The sequence below is a fragment of the Dunckerocampus dactyliophorus genome, chromosome 15 (genome assembly GCF_027744805.1).
Source record: "Dunckerocampus dactyliophorus isolate RoL2022-P2 chromosome 15, RoL_Ddac_1.1, whole genome shotgun sequence".
NCBI lineage: Eukaryota > Metazoa > Chordata > Actinopteri > Syngnathiformes > Syngnathidae > Dunckerocampus > Dunckerocampus dactyliophorus.
Window position 1 is genome coordinate 1,635,090 of NC_072833.1, and position 19,823 is coordinate 1,654,912.

Sequence of the window (19,823 nt, forward strand, 5' to 3'; positions counted from 1 at the left end):
GTACGGGTTTTGCTGGCTGGGAGGACGTAGAGTCCCTTCATAGAGATACATTCAGGGACTCTAGGAGGACGGTCACTTTATTAAGTACACAGGAATTAGCCACACCCTCAAAGGCTGATCCACCAATCAGCTTTGTGGGGCTGTTCCTCATTTAAGCGGACAGGTAGGAGGGGCTAAAGACATGAGTGGCAGCAGTGCAATACCTGACACATTTGCCTTTACAGGTATAGAGGTGAAGTACATTGTTACTGTAGTTACACTAGGTTGCCACAGGGGGCAGCACTTGTCCACCTGAATGTAGTTATGCTAAATTGCCACAAGAGGACAGTATTGCGTTGTATTTGATGTGTACTTCATAAACAAATACACTCAATGACTTTGTTAGATTCTTTCCTATTTATTTAAAATTTTTATGTTTTGAAATGGAATGTTGGGTTATGCAATAATGGATTATAAATGAAATATAACAAGAAAATGGGACAAAAAGTGACGGCAGCATAGTTTGTGACTTCTGCTTTATTTGGGGAAAAATAATCCTTTGTTTTTTAGTATAAAAATAACACATCTGATGAGCACACACTCCTCGTATCTCTATCTGACACCGCTGCAAGTGTTCCTCACCGCTCTCGGGAGAACCGTCGAACATCTTGAAAATGAATTCAAAATGAGAAGATGAAATCAGTCGGAATTAAAATGATAAAAATATATTCCACTAAGTTTTTTTTCCTGGGAAATAATGTTGGCCTGCAAGGGGAAAGACGCAGATTTAAACTTATATAAGTGCCTGCATAATGTGTACATATATATTTACTATATATCATTGTACATACAGTACAATGCTGAATTATTGAACACAAATGAAGTGTAGTTTGACAAACATAAAATTAAGTTTTCATGAACACAGGAAGGGCGTGCATAATGGCGCTGTTACCTTTGACCTTCCGATCAACCAGTCATTTCCTTTAAAGAACAACAAAAAAAGCGTTGCCACCGCGTTACTTCCTCCGGCCGATCTGAGCGAGTAGGCGAGCGTTCTCTGCCGCCTTGGCGCGCTGGTTTTGGGCTTTGGCCACGTCGAAGAGGACGCTCATGATGTTGGTGGGCACGTCCAGGGACAGAGTCAGCCGGCTCCTGCGCGCCCCCTTAAGGCTGTTGCGCGGCAGAGGGCCCCCGAGCTTCACCCGGCTTTGGAACCGCGACTTTGCCGGGTTGTAAGTCCTTTTCTCTCGACTTTCAGACTCGGAAGACGAAGAAGAGAGGTACTCTGCGGGCTGCAGGAGGCGCCCCCAGCCGTCCTCGGGGGAGGAGCCGGTCACGTCGTCGTCACCCCGGAAGCCGATGGCCATCTGGTGGTCACACAGGAGGGAGGAGCGTCCGTTGGACAGGCGGAGGCAGAGGCCGGAGGAGGGCGAACACACGACAGACAGCAGCAGCAGGGTCTTGAGGGACGACAACATCGTGTGTGTGGGTGTGTCCTCTGCAGGGGGGACAAGTATCCAAGTATGTATTTTTAACGAGTGGAGCAGGACACTTTATTAGGTACACGCGCACATTGTAATGAGCACCAATGCAAGAGCTGCCAGTACAACGATCATTCTAATGTATGCAGTATTTTGTGTAATAATTTTATTGTTATTGTCCGTTTTCGATGCAATCAGCAACCATAAAAAAAAACATATTATTCAATGAATATCTCTCTGGCAAGGTCAATAAATATAATCTTGTACTGAATCTCATTAGATTGTCCAAGTTTACCAAATGAAGTGCATTGATACACTTTTGAGGAGAAATATTTGAACCAAAAACATTTCCTAACACTTCACTGAACAGTTTCAATCTCCAAGAAAGTTAACAAATATGAAAGCATGGACTTACCACACGAGTCCTGGAGTAGAAGGATATCGAGTGAAGAAAGAAAGAAAGTGAAATAAACCCCCAGCAAGAGGTGTATGTGCGGGCAGGGTGAGCAGCAGCGTGTTTTTGCGCCTTCATTTCCTGCAGCCTTCATTTAGTAGCAGCCATCAATGTGTGCTCGTGACGTCATCCCCATCTCACATTGTGTGATATTTTATTGCCTTTCTCCATGCTCCTTTATGGCCTGCCACGCCTTCATGTGGTCACAGCCCATCCACAGACACTTATCATGGTAAAAATGTTACTTTTGGGGGGGGATTAAAGTAGCTGTGAGTGTCAGCACCATGGACAGCAACAAAAGAAATGTGTCAAAAAATAGTATTTTTTGAATGATGAAAACTATGCTGTTGTTTATTTATTTCATTCATGTTTACTTTTGTGAAGTCTTATTCAAGTCCAAGAAACTAAAAATTGCATGTGGACTACAACACAATAAAGTGTTAACCCTACACGACAGTGTGCCCCCGAGTGGCTATGAGTAGAAAAGGTACAGTCAAAGTGTGTTCCCTTGTGGCTGTGAGGTGTATAGATACAGTACATGTGTACCATTTAGTGGCTATGAGTGGCATAGACACGGTCAGTGTGCCCCCTAGTGGCTGTGAGTAGCATAGAAACAGTCCAAATGTGTAAATAGTAGATTCCATCAAAATGTAGCATAGATACCATCTAAGGGTGCCCCTGAGTGGCAGTGCGTAGCATAGATTCAGTCAAAGTGTGCCCTCTAGTGGCTGTGAGTCGTATAGCTATCGTCAAAGTGTGCACCTGGTAGTAATGAGCAAAACACAAACATCAAAGTATGCCCCCTAGTGGCTGTGAGCAGCATACTATAGACCAGGGGTGTCCAAACATTTTCCACCAAGGGCTGCATACAGAAAAATCCTATTTACATATTATTTTATAAAAAGGCTTAACAATAATAGTCGCATATATTTAAAGTCAAAGCTTTGTGTTATTAATGATTTGTATCAACCCGACTGCTTTTTTATTACATGGTGCCTTTTTTTTTTTTTTTACTTTTCCCATTTTTGTTGGGTTTTTTTTAGTGTTTAATTTTATGTCGACAACATGCCATGGGCCAATAATGAACGAGACGCGGGTTGCACTTTGGGCTCCCCTGCTGTAGACGCCGTTCAAATATGCCCCCTAGTGGCTGTGCTGTGAGTAGTATAGCTGTTGTCAAAGTGTGCCCTCTGGTGGCGGTGAGCAGCATAGGGATTGGATAAGGGGGAAAAAAAGCCAATTTTTTTGGTTTTGGTTCCAATTCAAGCATGCAGGTGTGCATAATGAAGTGTCCAGTGAGTGCAAGGGGAAATACATCAAAGTGAAATGTTTGCTATAAGTGTATAATTACTTTATGGAACAATAGTAAGGACTGTAACATGTTCTTAGCAGGCCAGGCTGTGTGTACCTGCAAGGTGACGTGTTATAAAGCGATGGTATTTGAAAGCGCTAATAAGGCATTAAAGTGTTATGTCAACACGTTTCAATGCTAAAGATTTGCTCTCTGAGCAATGCCGGCCAGAGACGATCAAAGGACATCAGGGTTGTACACTAACGAGCGCGGTCGGGTTAATAAGGACGCTGCAACGGGCGTAATGGGCCTCTGCGACACTTGTCCTCCCACACTGCTGCTGATTTCTCCGAGGGGGGAACGACTTGCTCTTCTTCAACTTTAATAAGGGGACATTTGCGGCGTTATTTCTGGTTCCCTTGTGATGCTTTGACTTTAAAATGTGATAATCACATGTTGTGCTGAATGCCAAAATGAATGTCCATCTTTCGACATCTGACAGCATCTTTATGCAACTTTGCAGGAACAATACGGACAATACAGACTCACTCGAAAAGATGCTGTTTTTGGCGGGACATGAGTCACAGAGTTATTTTCAAAGATGACGCACATTAGCAATTTTTTAGTTTGGGTCAGGGTGGCAGGGTGGGGGTGCGTGAGGCGTCCTCTTAGCATGTGCCAGAATGTTACGCTGCAGAATCGTGAGAGGAGCTGAAATGTAAAAAAAAAAAAAAAAGGAAATAATAATAAACTGGGGCGTGGCTTAGAACATCAACAGCAGTAACCCCCCTCTTGCGAGCGCCACTGGAGGGGCATATGTGGCGTTGGAGCTGCCAAAAGACAGGAGAAGAAAGGCGCTGAGAGTGAAGTGTGACCCAAGTTGACACACTTAATGACTTTTGTAGCACCAAGTGACGTATAAATAAGAATCCTGTGCAGTGGCTTTCCTCATGTCCAGGCGCCACCGTCTGTGAAAGTGAAATGACACTCATTAAGAAAAGTCAACGTCCATGTTTTGCTTGTGGAGAGGCGCTATTGTCTTACCTTCTCCCTCCTGCCTCCTCCTGCCTGCCACGCACCAGCTGTGGCAGGCCAGCCTGGAGGGGAAGCGGTTACGGCTTCCACCGCAGCCGCCGTACACAAACGGACGGCACTCGCCAGAGTCGGCGTGGAAGTACCAAAGGAGGGCGTAGTCAGAGCAGACGCCTTCCGACATGGCTTCCAGGCAGCGCTCTGACCCTAGGAAGAGATGTGGAAGTTGAAAATACTGTCTTTACTTGGAACGGCACTGTTTGCAGTATTTTGTTTTGGTGTGATCCCTCGTCACAGGTGGTGTAATGGTACAGCTGCTGCCTTTTAAGGCAGACGGCGAGGGTTTAAAAAATTTAAACTTAAAAAAAAATTCTGTTAATTTGTTATTTAATGTTCAATAATTACATTTCATATTTATTTCACAATTTATTGATTTGTTTCCCGTGTATTGATATTTGATACCGTGCTACCTCGGTCAGCGTGTTTTGCGGTTAACACCCAACATTTTTGCTAAAATTTGCGCCCAATGTGAAATCTCGCGATACTCACACGTGATCATGCAACGCATTGTGGGCCCGCTGGCGCCATTTTAGGACACCAGCGTTTGTTTACATCAGAGTTGCTGTATTAACATTTTTGGGTGTCTGGAACAGATTAATTGGATTTACATGATTTTCTATGGGAAAATTTTCTTTGGTTGAGTCGGTTGTGGTTTGAGTGGGACCTTCTGGAACGGACGAATGACGTTAACCAAGGCACCACTGTATATGCATCTAAGTCAAACAGTCTACAAACAGCTTTTAATGGGTCAGTTTGGTTCTCTTTTTTTTCACGGGGCCCAGAATTCCTGGTAGAATAGAAATAATATTGGGCACAGGGCCCCATTTGTCGTATGTAGTATGATGCAGTACCACAGTACTACACAATCATGGCAATGTTGCATATGCAAAGGCAGATGTCAAATAAGTCTGTCTCCGCTTCTCCTTGCGTCAAATCTAGCACACGCCGTCAAACATTCATGGATTCCCTTTTTGCTTGATTTCAACAAAACTCATGACTGATAGATGACGGGAAAATGAGAGTGAGTAAACACGAAGAAGAATGCCAGTCGTCTTGGAGACTCACCAGAGGCTCCCGATCCAAAAACCCTTCTTTTTGTCCTGGCGGCCCCGCCCTCCACGGGATCTGAACACCGGAAAGACGGCGGAGATTGAATATTCATGCAGGCGGGACTGAAACATCACTTTTGGAAAAAGATAGTTATTTTGACTTGATGATATAATGACAAAGTTGGGTTGTATAACAGTGAGCGTCTTGTAAATAATAATGGCGTGTAACGGCGTACAGTTTGCTGCCTTTCATGTTTTGGATCACAATCAGTTGGGCTGCAGATTGGCCGCTAATGAGCCGTGTGAAATGTGCTGCTGCTTCTTGCAGCACTTTAACCCTCATCACCTGACTTTATGACTCCACTATGCTCATGGTGAGACCATGCCATTGCTCCTCTAGTAGCTGCATTACGGTACTGTCATTACCAGTGCTGTTAGATGAGAGTCCTTCCAGGTCCCCCAACTTTTCCCCCTCTTTGCCTCTGTCGTCTTCATCTTTTTCCACGTGAGCCTCATTGAGGTCGTAAGAAAGGTCGCCGTCTGCGGTTCTTCCATCAGGATCCACTGATCGGACCATGAACTTGTAGTCTAAACCTGCACAGACACACACACACACACACACACATACTTTAACACACTGGACTCTATGGCACTGGGAAGCCACTGGTTGTCCTGTGTGTGTTTACGTGTGTGTGTGGCACCGTGGTGTGTGCGTGTTCTTCTGACGGAACACAACAGATGGCCCCCACACATGCTGCTGCCACAGGAGTTCACTCACACACACACTCACACGCACACACACGGGAACGTTTTGGCGCAAATAAGAAAGAGTTGAGCGTGCACACTTACCACACTTGTGCACCACCTCCTGAGCGACTATGTTCTTCACTTCATGAGCCTTCACACAGAGGAACATAACCAGTGTGTGTGTTCTATCACAGTGTGTGTGTGTGTGTGTGTGTGTGTGTGTGTACATACTGAGAGGCCAGGCTCTCCCTTCTCCCCCTTCGCACCTCCAATGCCCAGCATTCCCTATGAGGACACGCACACGCTCACACTTATAATGAGCATATACGGGTGATGACAATTATGAGGGGCGACTCTCACACTCTGTCCTCTCAGCCCAGGCGTCCCGGGCTCTCCTTTTTCACACGCCTTCACTTTGCCTCTCCTGCCTCTCACACCCTGCACACACAGACACACTCCCAATTAGCATCCCTTGTGGGCATGTCCTTATTAGACCATTGCAGACACTGCCAAGTAGCCACGTGCAATTCGATACTGAACTATCGATACTTCCGACATCCGCTCTTCATGCTCCTAAAATGGATTCTCAAATCAAAATATCGATACATTTGATACTTCAGTCTTTGAGGTAAAGTTTGCCTGAAACGTTTGTGTCGACTGTGAACTGTGAATAAAGTTTTCATTCTTTTGGTAGTTCTTAATAATGAACCGTTTATTCCATCCATCCATCTTCTATGCCGCTTATCCTCACTCGGGTCGTGGGTATGCTGGAGCCTATCCCAGCTGACTTTGGGCGAGAGGCGGGGTCCACCCTGGACTGGTCGCCAGCCAATCGCAGGGCAGAATCATTTATTTGAATGGTTTGATTATTGAACTTATTGTGTTTTTTATTGTTTAATATACCTTTTTCACATCTTTTATATCCAATGTATTGTAATGGTGGCTTTACACTGGTATTACCCAATACAGTAGACATAATTAGAGTAAATAAGCCATTTAAGACGTAAATAAAACCCCTGTTTGTGTTTGTCACAGTAAATGTGTTCCTCAGGGGACCATAGTGGCGGGCGGACAGATGTGTGGGGGACCTGAAGCGACGCCGGAGGTTGAGAGGTTATGGCCCCAACAACAAGAGTAGCCCGTGTTATTATTAGGATTATTATGTTCTTAGTTGTCAGATCGTTTAAAGCTGCAATAAATGCCTGCTGGCGATCAGTCTGATTCTTGTCTCACTGAACAGTTACGGACACCTAGTGGCCAATGTACAATACTACATAGACAATGCTTCTTCTGCCTTGTGTTTCCTGAAATATGCTTTTTTTTTTTTTTTTTTTACTAATCATCGTCCGTATTCAACCATGAAACAGCAATCATTAACTTTTTGGAAAAAACCACGATGTAGCGAGGGACGACGGTACATCCAATTATATCGTACCTTGGCTCCTGTGTCCCCACGCAGGCCTGGGGCTCCTGGTGGTCCTCGGCCTCCGTCCTTTCCTGGTTTACCTGCTGAGCCCTTGAACCCCGGGAAGCCTGGGAAACCAGTGGCACCCTGCACAAGAAGATACAACACATACACATGAACCCAAAAACACAACATTTTGTGGACAAATAGCATGTCTAAGTGTTCTATACATAGTTCCACACCTTTATTCCTTTTCCTCCCGGGTCACCATTAACGCCGTCAATACCGGCATTGCCTTTGTCACCCTGATGGAACAAAACATTATATAATAAACAATGCAAAAAAAGAATGTAAACATGGCGTACCTTCCGTCCAGGCAGTCCATTCAAGCCAGGTATGCCAGGTGTGCCAGGTGTCCCTCCATCCCCCTGTTCAACAGAAATATTGGTCACACAGCATTGAGGACAAATTCAAGTGCAGGTGATTTACAAACCTTTTCACCATCACTGCCGGGACTCCCAAAGCGTCCCGGGACGCCCCGGAATCCCTTCTCTCCTTTCACGCCTTTATCTCCTGGTGATCCTACGCCTCCTGCGTCCCCCTACGGACAGGAAATGAAGTAAGCATGATGGTAACAAGACTTCAGGAGCATAGTTTGTTCTCCACAGTACCTGCTGGCCCCTCTGGCCTTGCAGCCCTTTGTCTCCTTTGTCCCCTTTGGCACCGTTCACGCCATCAGCTCCGTTGTAACCCTGAAGACAGCATCGTTATCTTAAATAATAGCACATGTTTAAGTCACGTACAGCATGTCTTTACCATGACTCCACTGACGCCTGGTTCCCCTGGATCTCCCTGGAGGAAATCAACACAATTGAATAGAATCACTAACAAAGCTCAGCGACATAACTTTACAAACCTTCTGGCCGACTGGTCCCCGAGGTCCAAAACGTCCCATAGCGCCCTTAATGCCAGCATCCCCCTTCAGGCCCTGGAAAACAATGACAGTGCAACCACAACGTACAGTATGCATTCCATAATGCAGGGGTGTCCAAACTTTTTCCATCGCGAGCTGCGTACTGAAAAATGAAAGGATAGACGAAACACTTTGATATTTACATTCTGTAAGCCACCACTAACGTTGATACGCTATATATATACTGTATATACAGTATATATATAGTATAGTGTACCTGTACTGTATACCTGTACTGTATATGTACAGGTGAAAAAGCGTATAATTACACTTTTTTTGCTTGTTATAATTGTTGTTATATTGTAATATTTGTAATATTTTGTCTTTATTCTTGTAAAATGACATCTTTTTTTCATCTTGACATCTTTTTTTCCATGACTTCCATCCATCCATTTATTCTCCTAATATTTAAACTTTATTCTCGTAAAAATTGCAGCTGTTTCTTTCATTTTTGCTAGTTTTTGCCCTTCATTTTCTTGTTTTATTGTATTTTAGAATGTGCCATGGCTGCGGGCCGTATTTTGGACACCACTGCCGTAATGGCAATTTGTGCAGAAAGTGCTCTACCTAGTGGTGAAGTTGTAGAATTACAATGCTGCCTGTCATTCAGTACCTTGACTCCAGGGGGCCCGTCCTCGCCCTTCTCTCCTTTATCGCCATCAAAACCCGGGGAGCCTCGCTCACCCTGGAACAGACCCAATGGTTAAATCGGCTCTCATTCGGACGAAGGAACTCCAAGCTCTCACCGTGTCCCCTTTGGCACCCTTAAATCCACGAGGTCCTTGAATCTGAAGCGCACTACCCTGCAAGCCATGGATGACACAGTTACCATCTAACAGAGATTATAGCTGACCAAAACAAACATACCCGTTCTCCTCTGACTCCTGGGAAGCCACGTTCACCCTAAAGTTATACGTGAAAACATACGATTATTCAAAAGTCTAAGCATCCGAAACACAACATCTCACCTTGACGCCTTTGTAGCCTCTCACGCCCTTAGCACCCTAAAACAGTGGAAAGAATGGATACTTTTCCATAGCTACGTGTCAATCATTTTGAATTCAAGGGTAAAATAAAGTGCTCACTATCATTCCTGGAGCACCTGACACACCCGGGGTCCCTGTGTTGCCCTGAAATAGTAACCACCAGTCAGCATAATAATGAGAAACATTGGAACATGTCAACATGAACTAAAACCTGTTAGATATCTATCATTTGCCGGGATCCGTCACCTTTTTTCCAGGGAAGCCGGACAAACCCTGAGGCCCTGGCTCTCCAGGAACACTGTCACCCTTAGAGGAGGAAAAGTTATACAGTATATCATTACATTGTTTATTATTATTATTATATTGAATTATTTGACATTTATATTGTTATTATTTTATTCATTCATTCGCTATGCCACTTAATCCTCATTAGGGTCACGGGAGTATGCCGGAGCCCAACCCAGCCGACCCCTGGCGGGAGGCGGGGCACGTCCCGGACCGGTTGCCAGCCAATCGCAGGGCACATATAGACAAACAACCTTTTACATTCATACCTATGGACTATTTGGAATCACCAATTAACCCAGTGGTTCTCAATTATTTTCTGTCAGAAATGTTTTCACACCCCCCGATTTGGGAAACTGATGAGTTGTGAAGCATATTAGCGTATTCCAGAGTCATAAGGCATCTTGAGTACAATAAATGTGTACATGTTGGCAGGTCTAACACTGGAAGCACCTCCTGCCTCTCTCAACCCCCCCAACAGTTCACTGCGCTGCCCCAGGGGGGCCCGCCCCACTATTTCAGAACCTAACCTAACCTAACATGCGTATTTTTGGAATATGGGAGGAAGCCGGAGTACCCGCAGAAAACCCACCCACGCACACACGGGGGAGAACATGCAAACCCAACACAGAGATGCTCAGGTGCACTATTATTCTTTTATTTTCACGTACCTTTTCTCCTTTCATTCCAGGCACGCCAGGAGGCCCCTATGAGAAAACATATACTAGAGTCATATATAGGAGACTAGAGTGCAAAAACATGTCAGTGTTATTTATATGTGGCCCTACGTCAGGTCCCGCTTCTCCTGTAAGTCCGGGGGCTCCCGGTGTCCCGTTTTTCCCCCGTCTCCCTCGCTCGCCCTGCATGGCCACACACCAAACATCCCATTTGCATCACCTTCAATGCGAAGCGTCCAAGCCGCTGGGAGCAACTTGGAAGAGGTTTTGTGTGTCCGTACTTCTCTGCCTGGCTCTCCCGGGTCCCCTGGCGGGCCTTTCACGCCCGAGGGACCCTGAATCCCGGCGCTCCCAAGGATGCCCTGGACGCCTTGAGCGCCAGGCGGGCCCATCTCCCCTGGTTCTCCCTGGGGGTTTCATGGAAGTCGTGCAGAGAATTGCATTTGTTTAATTGCTTTTGAAAAATACACATTTAATGAGACATTTGTCATCTTCTCTTGTCAGCATTACATTTTTTTTTCCAGAAGCAGACAAGATGTGATTTAGGCCCATGGATGCTTTGGAATAATTGCTTTCCAATTAAGCCATTACGGATTCATGTGCTCATACTCAACCTTCAATGAGTCACTGGGCAAATTAAATTTCCCAAATTGAAGTAGTAATGAGAAGCAAAGTCAATCAAATTTTAAAGTGATTGTGTTTTCATCTTTTATTCGTGTGTCACCTTGTTGCCGGGCGGACCAGCTTGGCCTTCAGGCCCGCGGTGGCCGATTCCTGGCTCTCCCTGAACACGACAATTTAAATCTCTTATCACTTCAATCATCATCTTTATGTAACTGCTTGATACATACCTTTTGTCCCTTTTCTCCAATGTCCCCCTGCAGAAAAATAGCACAGAGCAGAGAGCGGGAGAACACCTTAGACATCACAAGAGGAATGTGAGAACATCAGCGTTGTTTAACAAGGGGAATTATTCATGCGTGTGCTTCTTTAATCTGGCGAGCCAAGGAGGCTTCAAAAGGCAGGCCAGTGATGTCATGCACTGATGCAACATGGGTAATGTGGGCACAGAGAGTGGCCTGTTCAGTTTGGTTTTTAATTATCATTCCCGGTCCAAGCCCTTGGGATGGCGATAATGATGCTTGGAAGTGTTACAGTCCCTAAGATGACGCATGACTGACTGGATTTAGAGCAGGGGTGTCCAAAGTGCAGCCCAGAGTTTTTTATTGGCCCGTGGGACATTCTAAAAATATAATTTAACATGAAAACTAAACAACTGTGAAATTTCACAAGCATAAAGTGAAAATATTAAAAGAAAAAAGTCGTAATCTAATGAGAAAAGTTGTAATTTTATGACATAAACGTATAATTACCATAAATAACACCATTTTAAAACCATAAAGTTGAAATATTAAAGTTGTAATATGAGAAAAAAAACAAAATTTTGTAATTTTTGGAAAATTAGGATGGATAAAAAGTGAATGAAGGAATGAAGTCAAAATATCGCAAGAACATTTACAACAAAAAAGTTGAAATAGTTGTAAATTAAAAAAAACCCTAACACCAGAAGAAATGGAAAAAACAGCTGTAATTTTAGGAGGCTGGATGGATGTGTGCTATCTTTTAGCTTGATTTAAATTGTCAGTTCATTTGGAGCCGCTAATACATGCAAATATATAGAATCCTGTTCCGTCATGTATCTTTCTTTCAATAAAATACAGTAAAAATGGGCAGATTTCAGACATAGTTCAAATGCTGATTAATTATGATTAATTAATTTGAAAACCGTGATTAATCTGATTAACAATTAATTTGGAACAAGTTGCATACTGTCCCTTAAAATGGGATCAGATTTGGATGGGATTTGTATAGTGTGTGCAGGGGTTTCAAACCCAATTGAATCCGGATTGTGCATAGAAGAGCCATGTAAATGTGATACTATTTACCTTTGGACCTTGTTTTCCATCCTCCCCCGGCTGCCCCTTTTATTGCAAGAAATATATAAATGAGCAAGACGTCAATGTGATTTTAAACTGCTAGGACATTATGACAGGATGTGCGGCCTTACCTTGAGGTACAAATACTCAGCGGGGTACGGGTAAGGCTGTCTGGGTTCTTCTTCACCCGTCCTCCTCTCCCACTCCTCCCGGTCTACATCTTCCACCCGTGTCTCCCAGTCGCCACTCCACTCTTCATCATCAGGCCGAGGACCCTCTTCTTTGAAACGATCCTCAGCTGGACGCTCTTCCTCCTCCAAGTCAATGTGCCGCCGCCTCCCTCCTCTTGTTAAGTCTGTCTAAATCACAGCACAAGTCACTTAAACATGTTGTCTCCTTGTCTGGCAAATGAAAGCGCCATCATCTGGCCGAAGCTGACTCTTACCATGGAGCCAGGCAAGGGGCGACTCCTCTTGACCCTCATTTGGGACGGAGGTACCTGCCAAGGGCCCATCATGCGCATGAGCACAGTTCTATGCTGTAAAAATAAACTTTGCGTGTGTTTGCAAGCAAAAGAAGAAGCCAGAGACTTGGGCAGGGTGATTTCAACATATTTCCTTTTACTGAATAATACACATGAACAAATACAACAATGAAAATGTTCACCAGTGACACTCTAAGAGTAGGTTACAGTGTGGAAAGGTTTAACATAAGAATGACAGAAGAATGACTGAAATAGCATCCATGTTTCAATAAATAAAAAGTAAAGACAAATATACTCCTGATCAAATTTTAAGACCAGTTGAAAAATTGCAAGAATTTACATTTTGCACTGTTGGATCTTAGGGAGGTTAAAAGTAGAGCTTCAAAATGCAAAAAGAAGAAATGGGAGTGAGACAAAAACATTTTTTGAGGAAGCAATTTATTGCAAACAAGCATTAAAGTAAAATAGGCTGTTCATCCGCTGATCAAAAGTTTAAACTCTTGGGAAAAATGTGGATTGAATGTGATTTAGTCTCAGGTATTCACACTGTCATGATGGCAAAAAAGCTTTCTCTCTTAGAATGCAGTGGGGCTATTGAGCTGCATAAGGCTGCTGAGGTTGGACGCAGTAAGACAGTCATTTGAAACTTCTGCAAACATCCAGAGGGTTATGGGACAAAAAAGTCGAGTGGTAGACCCACAAAAGTGTCAGTGGCTGTGAGCCGGCTGTTCATTAAGACACGGGACCATCCTCGGCCCAAGTGAAGGTTGTTACTGGTGCAGAGTGCGGTCCAATAACCATCAGACGCCACCTGCCAGAGAAAGCTTTTAAGAACAAAATAACATCTTCAAAGGCCTCATCTTCTTCAAGGCCACAAAATTTGCAGGAGAGCACCAAACATGGGACATTGAAAGGTGGTAATGATTGGCTTTTTCAAATGGACGCTGCACTTCACAGAGGACTTCTTCTAGAGGAATAAGCTCACTCTTTTGGAGCATCCTGCGTGTTCCCCTCATCTATATCCAATGGAGAACATTTGGGGATGGATGGGAAGGCAAGTTTGCAAAAATGGACATGAGTTCCAGACAGCGGATGCCCTCCATGAAGCCATCTTCACCACCTGGAGCAACATTCCACTAGCCTCCTGGAAACACTGGCATCAAGCACGCCCAAACTCATTTTTCATGTAAGTAACAAGAATGGCGCAGCTACTCATTACTCACTCCTTTTTTCAACATTTTATTTCTATATCAGGGGGGTTCAGGTTTTTTTGTGCTATGATCTTAATCTGAATCTGAATGCTTGTTTGCAATAAATGGTTTACTCAAGACTTGTTTTCTCTCACTGCTATTTCTTATTTTGGGATTTTGCAGCTCTTTAAGATCCAACAGTGCATAATGTAAATTTTTGCAATGTTTTAACTGGTCTTAAAATTGAATCAGGAGTGTAGGTGCTGATGTAAAAAGCTATCTTTATAAATAACAGGAAGAATGTGACGTCTCACGCATTGTCCATGCAGTGCCGTTGTGAGAGTATATAACTCTACTGTCTGTAATTAAATGAGCTCCTGTTTCAAAGGGTTGATGTAATTTTGGAAAGTATTTTGATAAGTTAGACTGCTCATTTCCATTAAGGCAAGCAATAAATCATGCTGATTCATGCTTTAATGCTGATGCACTGGAAAAAATTTGACCAAGTCAGAAAAAAAGACAGCAGTCCTTTGCAAGAGCTTTGCATATCTAGACATGCATGCACATGCATCCATCACTGTGTGCGTGTGTGTTAATAAAATGAGGAGTCCACCTTGTCTGCTTCCTGTGTGCTGAGTGGAGGAGTTGGCAGTGACACCACATCCTGTTTGTGGCATTAAAAGAGAAAATAAACAATTTCATATTGTCACAACATTTCCTTCACAGCAAAAAGCTCAGCTGTCGCGACTGCTTTTCGATCGGGGAGCCAAATGAGATTCACTGAATCCGTGCAGGTGACAGCACCTAATTTCGTATTGAGCAGACGCCAGAATCAGCAAACTCATCTGTTGTGCCTTCCGGGAGGCACACGATAAGAGCTTTGCATCTTGTTTGTATTCAGACTTTTTTCCTAGCAGATGACCTTTTTCAAGCAAATAAGTTAACACTTTTAGTGGTGTGCTGTGAGAACAACTTGCTTGGCTCCTAAGTAATAATTGAGGAAGTAGGTGTGTAATTAACGCTGCTTCTCAGAGAGACAATGTGATTAAAGAAACAACGGTGTGTGTCTGACAGGCCGAGTAACAAGAAGGCGTCGACGTCATCAGGCGTCATCTTCAACTTGATGCTTCCAACGGCGTGCCAATGAGTCACCTACCTCCTCCTCTTGGCTGTAGTCTTCGCTGTCGTAAAACTCCTCTTCCTCCTTTTCCGGCCCCTCGCTTGTCTGGAGATGCAGGAATAAAAAGGATATAAATGAAGGGAGATATCATTTTGGAAGATCACAATTTGCCAGGGAGACAACAATGCCAAGCGACAGCCAGGGAGCACATTTAAATGACAGCTAACAGAAGCACTCAAACAATTCCTGTTCACACGCTTTCATCTTTCAATCTGGATCAAGATTAAATCCAAATGTAATTATTTAAATATGTTTTTTAAAAGATGGTCTGTTTGCCCTGTACAGCCTATCGTTCCGTGAAATCTAGTGCCCAAACAGTACCCAAGTGTGTCTTTTTAATGCAGTGCAACTGCTAAATAACCTGCCATGGGGACAAAGAAAGTTGTGAGTGCCACCAATTTGATAAATAAGGTGAGAAAAGCTACCGAATTTGATCTCGCCAAGGATGTAAGAAACACAATTGAATTCAAGTATTAATGTGATGGTGGTGTCTGTGTTGATCCCGCTGCCACATTGTGTCTTTGCCAACAATCATGTCTTCACTGAAGGTCAAAGTAACCTTAAATGTTCATTTATCCCTTTCATGTATCATTTATATGTATTTATGTCATGTCAAATTGTAAAAGTATAAAAATGTGTTTCACAATAACATTTTTGGCTTTCGAGAACAAATGAATTTGATTTACATTATTTCTTATGGGTACGTTTCAGTTAGAGTCGGACCTTCTGGAATGGATTCACATCCAGACCCGACCAAAGTGAAATTCAGTGAATTCGGATTCAATATTTATAAAGGAAGATTTTCGTACCTTCTAAATAAGTTTTTTTTTTAACATTATTAGAGCCCTGTAGAGATGAAATAACACCCCTATAGTCACCTTTACAGTCCTATTACCCAATATTGTAGATATAATCTGAGAAAATAAGCCATTTAAGACATGAATAAAACTCTATGACGTTTTCACTTTATTGATCTCCAGGGCAGCCAGTCTGACACGTATGCGTACATGCGTGCACATTTGTAAAATAATGGACTCTGCTGCACGACTGCTGGCTTTGTTTACATCATATTGCGCAACTCTTATGCACAGGCTACGGGATCACTGCAGGGACATAAGAGATGGCCACTGCTTTAAGCAAACTTGCTAGCCTCCAATTTATTTATTCTAAACTTAAGGAAGGGTTTGAAACTAAGTGGGGAAGAAGGTCGAAGTAAGAAACCAAAAACATAACGCTTCAACACAGAATGAGAGGAGAACTTTTTTTCACCATATCGTGTCGGACTCTGCATCATGGCAGTGCAAGCTAAGGTAATGTAATGTAAGGTAATGCCTCGTCAATGTAACATTAGTGACGCCTAGTGACCACAATATTACATACGACTGTAATGACACTATCCAAGGTTCCACTGTATTATCTATACATTTTATATTTTCTTAATTTTTTTTTATTAAAATTATTTCCTGTGGGAGAACATGCCTCGGTTTTCATGTGTTTCAGTTTTTGTCAAACCTTTTATAATAAATTAATGACAAAAGCCGAGGTTCCACTGTAAAATAATAAATTAAAACAATGGAAAATAATGATTTTTCCACTGTGAAAATTAATTAATAAATAGCCATAGTCCATTTCAAATCACATGGAATGTAAAGCAACAAATAAAAGTTTCTACTGCTTTCAAAGCATATTCAGCTGTGTTAGTGAAAGCCAGCGTGAGTGGGACATGCTCAGTGTGGCGTCCCAGTCAAGGACATTTACCAGGGGATGTCTCTGCCTCTTATGTCGTCTTTTATTTCCTTTGCCCTGGTTAACAGCCGTCACACATAATAGTCAGCGTTAATAAGGAGGATTTTCCTCATGCACTTCTGTACAAGTTAGTGCTCCGATAGTTACCTTCCCCCGTTCCCTGTTCTGTCTCCTGTGTCCTGGGCTTTTCCTCCCAGGGTTCATTTGATCAAGGATGACATTTCCTGGTACCTGAGGAAACACAGGCCCACTTAAATACACAAACAAAATGTAAAAACAAACATGTGGATTTACCTTCTGGCTTGTCGTATGATTAAAAGTTGAGTTCACGTTGAGTAAAGATGTTTGAGTCTCCATCGTCTCCTCTTTGGTCGCATTTAGCATTGCATTTAGTCCCTCCACTTGTTCTTTCAGTGGTGCCATTGTCAATGGTGTTGGACCCTCTGCAGTGTCATTCCAGGAATCCTTCAGAATAAGTGCATGTGAGAAAATGAATACTGCACTGCAAACAGCTCCCAGTGTGATGCAAAGTGCAGTCGTGGACAAAAGTTTTGAGAATGACACAAATATTAATTTTCACAAATCTCAGTTTTTATGATGGCAATAAGCATATATTCCAGAATGTTATGAAAAGTGTTAAGATGGATGGCAACTAATTGCAAAGTCCCTCTGTATCATGAAAATGAATTTAATCCCCAAAAAACATTTCCACTGCATTTCAGCCCTGCCACAAAAGAACCAGCTGACATCACGTTTGTGATTCTGTGGTTAACATACAGTAGGTGAAAGTGTTGACAAGGACACATGCTGGAGATGACAGAATAACAGATAACAGAATAACAGACTGGAAACTTTAAAAGGAGGGAAGTGATTGTAATCTTTGTTTTTCCTCTGTTAACTATGACTATCTGCAAGGAAACACATGCATTATTAAGAACTTCAAGGAGAGAGGGTCAATTGTTGTGAAGAAGGCATCAGGGAGCCCCAAGAAAGTCCAGAAAGCGTTACGACTGTCTCCGAAAGCTGATTTAGCTGTGGGATCGTGGCACCACCAATGCAGCACTTGAATGGCAGCAGGCAGGCGTGAGTGCATCTGCTCGCACAGTGAAGTGAAGACTTTTGGAAAACGGACAAAGATGCCACTTCTGTCCAGGAAAAACATCACACACAGACTGGTATTCTGCAAAAGATACAGATATTGGACTCCTGAAGACTAGGATATGAATCCCCTTTCTGATTGTTTGGGGCATCCGGAAAAAACTTTGTCCAGAGAAGAAAAGGTGAGTGCTACCATCAGTCCCGCGTCACGCCAACAGTAAAGCATCCTGAAATCCATCATGTGTGGGGTTGCTTCTCAGCCAAGCAAGTGGACGCAATCTTGCCTAAGAACACAGCCATGAATAAAGAATGGTACCAAATCAACCCCCCAAAGCAAACTCCCCAAACTTTGATCCCTTTGAGAACTTGTGGTCGACCCTCAAGAGGCGGTTTGGACAAACAAAAACCAGCAAATTCTGAAGAACTCCAAGAAGTGATTATATAAGAATGGGCTGCCATAACAACACTGCAAATATTGACTCTTTACATAAACTTTAAGCCTCTGACACGTATGAAATGCTTGTAATTACAGTATACTTCAGCATATCATAGTAACATTGGACAAAAATGCATGAAAACACTGATGCAGCAAACTGTCAAAACCAATACTTCATGTGTCATTCTAAACCTTTGGCCATGACTGTCCTGCAGTCGTACGTCCCTGCAAACTACAAGCACCTTTGTAGGCTGGTCCAACTCAAACCCCTCAATGGTTTCCAGACTGGAAGGGTCAGACTTTATTGAACTCTGTTAAGATGAGCCAGCCAATAAATTCATGAACAACTTGCATGTCAAGTCCCACATTTTGTTGAGTTTGCACTACACACTGTGTACTCGCTGATGACGTTAGACGTTTGCGATTCTGCGGTTGTCTTGGTTTTCTTGGAGCTTCCCAGTGCGTGAAGTAGCTCCTCTATGCCGCCCTGTAGCAGCCTCTCTATCAAAACCTTCAGCAAGGGCAGCTGGAAACAAAAATATACAAGTTTTGGCAAATTTCAACTTTAGCGTGTGTTCATGTAAACACACACCTTGATGCCATAGGCTTCAAACATCACTTCAAGATCCTGAATAGAAGAAACAAAATATGCTGTTTAGTTACTTTTCAATGAAAACAACAGAAAATAATAATAATAGAGAATTCACCTTCATCTCAAGCGATTTTCCGGGGGCTCCGGCATCACCCTGCAGAAGGAAAACACAGTGAAAATAAGAAATATACAGTACATCCAACTCATTTTGACTCATTGCACCTTTTCTCCTTTCATGCCTACGTCTCCTTTATCCCCCTGCGGTGAAGACATACATTAGCAAAACTCCTGGAATTCAAAATCAGCCCATTTCCCAGTTACCTTCATTCCGGGAGAGCCCTAAGCACATGAGAAACAAAAGGGAGGGATTGGAAGGTGTGGTTACTGACACCCATTGGGGGGTCATGTTGTGTTACTCACAGGAGCTCCTGGAGGACCCATGGGGATGGGAAAGGCTTGTCTGACTTCGTCGATGGTGGCGCCCTGTGAACGGACATACAACGCCGTTAGCATCCCCTGCTAACAGAGAAAAGATATCAGGTGATGGTTTACCTCTGCAGTGACGAAGACCTGCTTCCCGGGCAACCCTGGTGCACCTGGCTCTCCTTTACTGCCATCTTTTCCCTGTCAGGCAACACTTCAACTTCAAGCTTCTCACTGTGTTTCACTATACAACCTAAATACCACTTACATTTAAGCCCGTGTCCCCCTTATCACCCTAGAATCAAGAAAAAATAATGA

General features: G+C 43.3%; 2 protein-coding genes across 8 annotated transcripts in view; both read right to left on the minus strand.

The window, feature by feature from the left end:
• Window positions 1–165: 165 nt before the first annotated feature.
• On the minus strand, window positions 166–2,013 carry ucn3l (urocortin 3, like). Of its 3 annotated transcripts, none has more exons than XR_008566189.1 (3): window positions 1,876–2,013; window positions 932–1,477; window positions 166–646 (listed from the first exon to the last, which is right to left on the minus strand). XR_008566189.1 is itself a non-coding variant. In XM_054752659.1 (2 exons), the coding sequence occupies exons 1-2, from the start codon at window positions 2,006–2,008 to the stop codon at window positions 996–998; spliced, it is 615 nt and encodes a 204-aa protein (XP_054608634.1). In that variant the 5' UTR covers window positions 2,009–2,013; the 3' UTR covers window positions 166–995. The 3 variants fall into 3 exon arrangements, 1 of the variants encoding a protein (XP_054608634.1); XR_008566188.1 differs by having other exon boundaries at window positions 166–744; XM_054752659.1 differs by having other exon boundaries at window positions 166–1,477.
• Window positions 2,014–2,095: 82 nt separating this feature from the next.
• Window positions 2,096–19,823, minus strand: part of col7a1l (collagen type VII alpha 1-like) — a 49,115-nt gene continuing 31,387 nt past the window's right edge. For 3 of the 5 annotated variants that reach the window (XM_054752654.1, XM_054752653.1, XM_054752656.1), the window contains 42 exons: window positions 19,774–19,800; window positions 19,635–19,706; window positions 19,503–19,565; window positions 19,404–19,421; window positions 19,305–19,340; window positions 19,198–19,236; window positions 19,083–19,118; window positions 18,882–19,016; window positions 18,733–18,801; window positions 17,251–17,421; window positions 17,104–17,187; window positions 16,969–17,013; window positions 15,187–15,255; window positions 14,644–14,694; window positions 12,802–12,855; window positions 12,488–12,715; window positions 12,366–12,401; window positions 11,271–11,297; window positions 11,144–11,203; window positions 10,701–10,826; window positions 10,531–10,602; window positions 10,414–10,449; window positions 9,704–9,763; window positions 9,557–9,601; window positions 9,440–9,475; window positions 9,339–9,374; window positions 9,218–9,274; window positions 9,085–9,156; window positions 8,415–8,486; window positions 8,315–8,350; window positions 8,170–8,250; window positions 7,992–8,099; window positions 7,864–7,926; window positions 7,741–7,803; window positions 7,529–7,645; window positions 6,454–6,531; window positions 6,325–6,378; window positions 6,196–6,244; window positions 5,773–5,940; window positions 5,363–5,422; window positions 4,250–4,444; window positions 2,096–4,173 (listed from right to left, as the gene is read on the minus strand). In XM_054752654.1, the coding sequence (XP_054608629.1) occupies window positions 4,154–4,173; window positions 4,250–4,444; window positions 5,363–5,422; window positions 5,773–5,940; window positions 6,196–6,244; window positions 6,325–6,378; window positions 6,454–6,531; window positions 7,529–7,645; window positions 7,741–7,803; window positions 7,864–7,926; window positions 7,992–8,099; window positions 8,170–8,250; window positions 8,315–8,350; window positions 8,415–8,486; window positions 9,085–9,156; window positions 9,218–9,274; window positions 9,339–9,374; window positions 9,440–9,475; window positions 9,557–9,601; window positions 9,704–9,763; window positions 10,414–10,449; window positions 10,531–10,602; window positions 10,701–10,826; window positions 11,144–11,203; window positions 11,271–11,297; window positions 12,366–12,401; window positions 12,488–12,715; window positions 12,802–12,855; window positions 14,644–14,694; window positions 15,187–15,255; window positions 16,969–17,013; window positions 17,104–17,187; window positions 17,251–17,421; window positions 18,733–18,801; window positions 18,882–19,016; window positions 19,083–19,118; window positions 19,198–19,236; window positions 19,305–19,340; window positions 19,404–19,421; window positions 19,503–19,565; window positions 19,635–19,706; window positions 19,774–19,800 (3,024 nt within the window). In that variant the 3' untranslated portion in view covers window positions 2,096–4,153. Of the gene's footprint in view, window positions 4,174–4,249; window positions 4,445–5,362; window positions 5,423–5,772; window positions 5,941–6,195; window positions 6,245–6,324; window positions 6,379–6,453; window positions 6,532–7,528; window positions 7,646–7,740; window positions 7,804–7,863; window positions 7,927–7,991; window positions 8,100–8,169; window positions 8,251–8,314; window positions 8,351–8,414; window positions 8,487–9,084; window positions 9,157–9,217; window positions 9,275–9,338; window positions 9,375–9,439; window positions 9,476–9,556; window positions 9,602–9,703; window positions 9,764–10,413; window positions 10,450–10,530; window positions 10,603–10,700; window positions 10,827–11,143; window positions 11,204–11,270; window positions 11,298–12,365; window positions 12,402–12,487; window positions 12,716–12,801; window positions 12,856–14,643; window positions 14,695–15,186; window positions 15,256–16,968; window positions 17,014–17,103; window positions 17,188–17,250; window positions 17,422–18,732; window positions 18,802–18,881; window positions 19,017–19,082; window positions 19,119–19,197; window positions 19,237–19,304; window positions 19,341–19,403; window positions 19,422–19,502; window positions 19,566–19,634; window positions 19,707–19,773; window positions 19,801–19,823 lie in introns of those variants that run through there. The other 2 variants (XM_054752655.1, XM_054752657.1) reach the window with 2 other exon arrangements.

Coding starts and splice junctions, on each gene's coding strand:
- ucn3l (XM_054752659.1), bottom strand. CDS start 2,008: ATGAAGGCTGCAGGAAATGAAGGCGCAAAAACACGCTGCTGCTCACCC. Junction 1,478..1,875: donor TCTACTCCAGGACTCGTGTG/GTAAGTCCATGC, acceptor TCCCCCCTGCAG/AGGACACACCCACACACACG.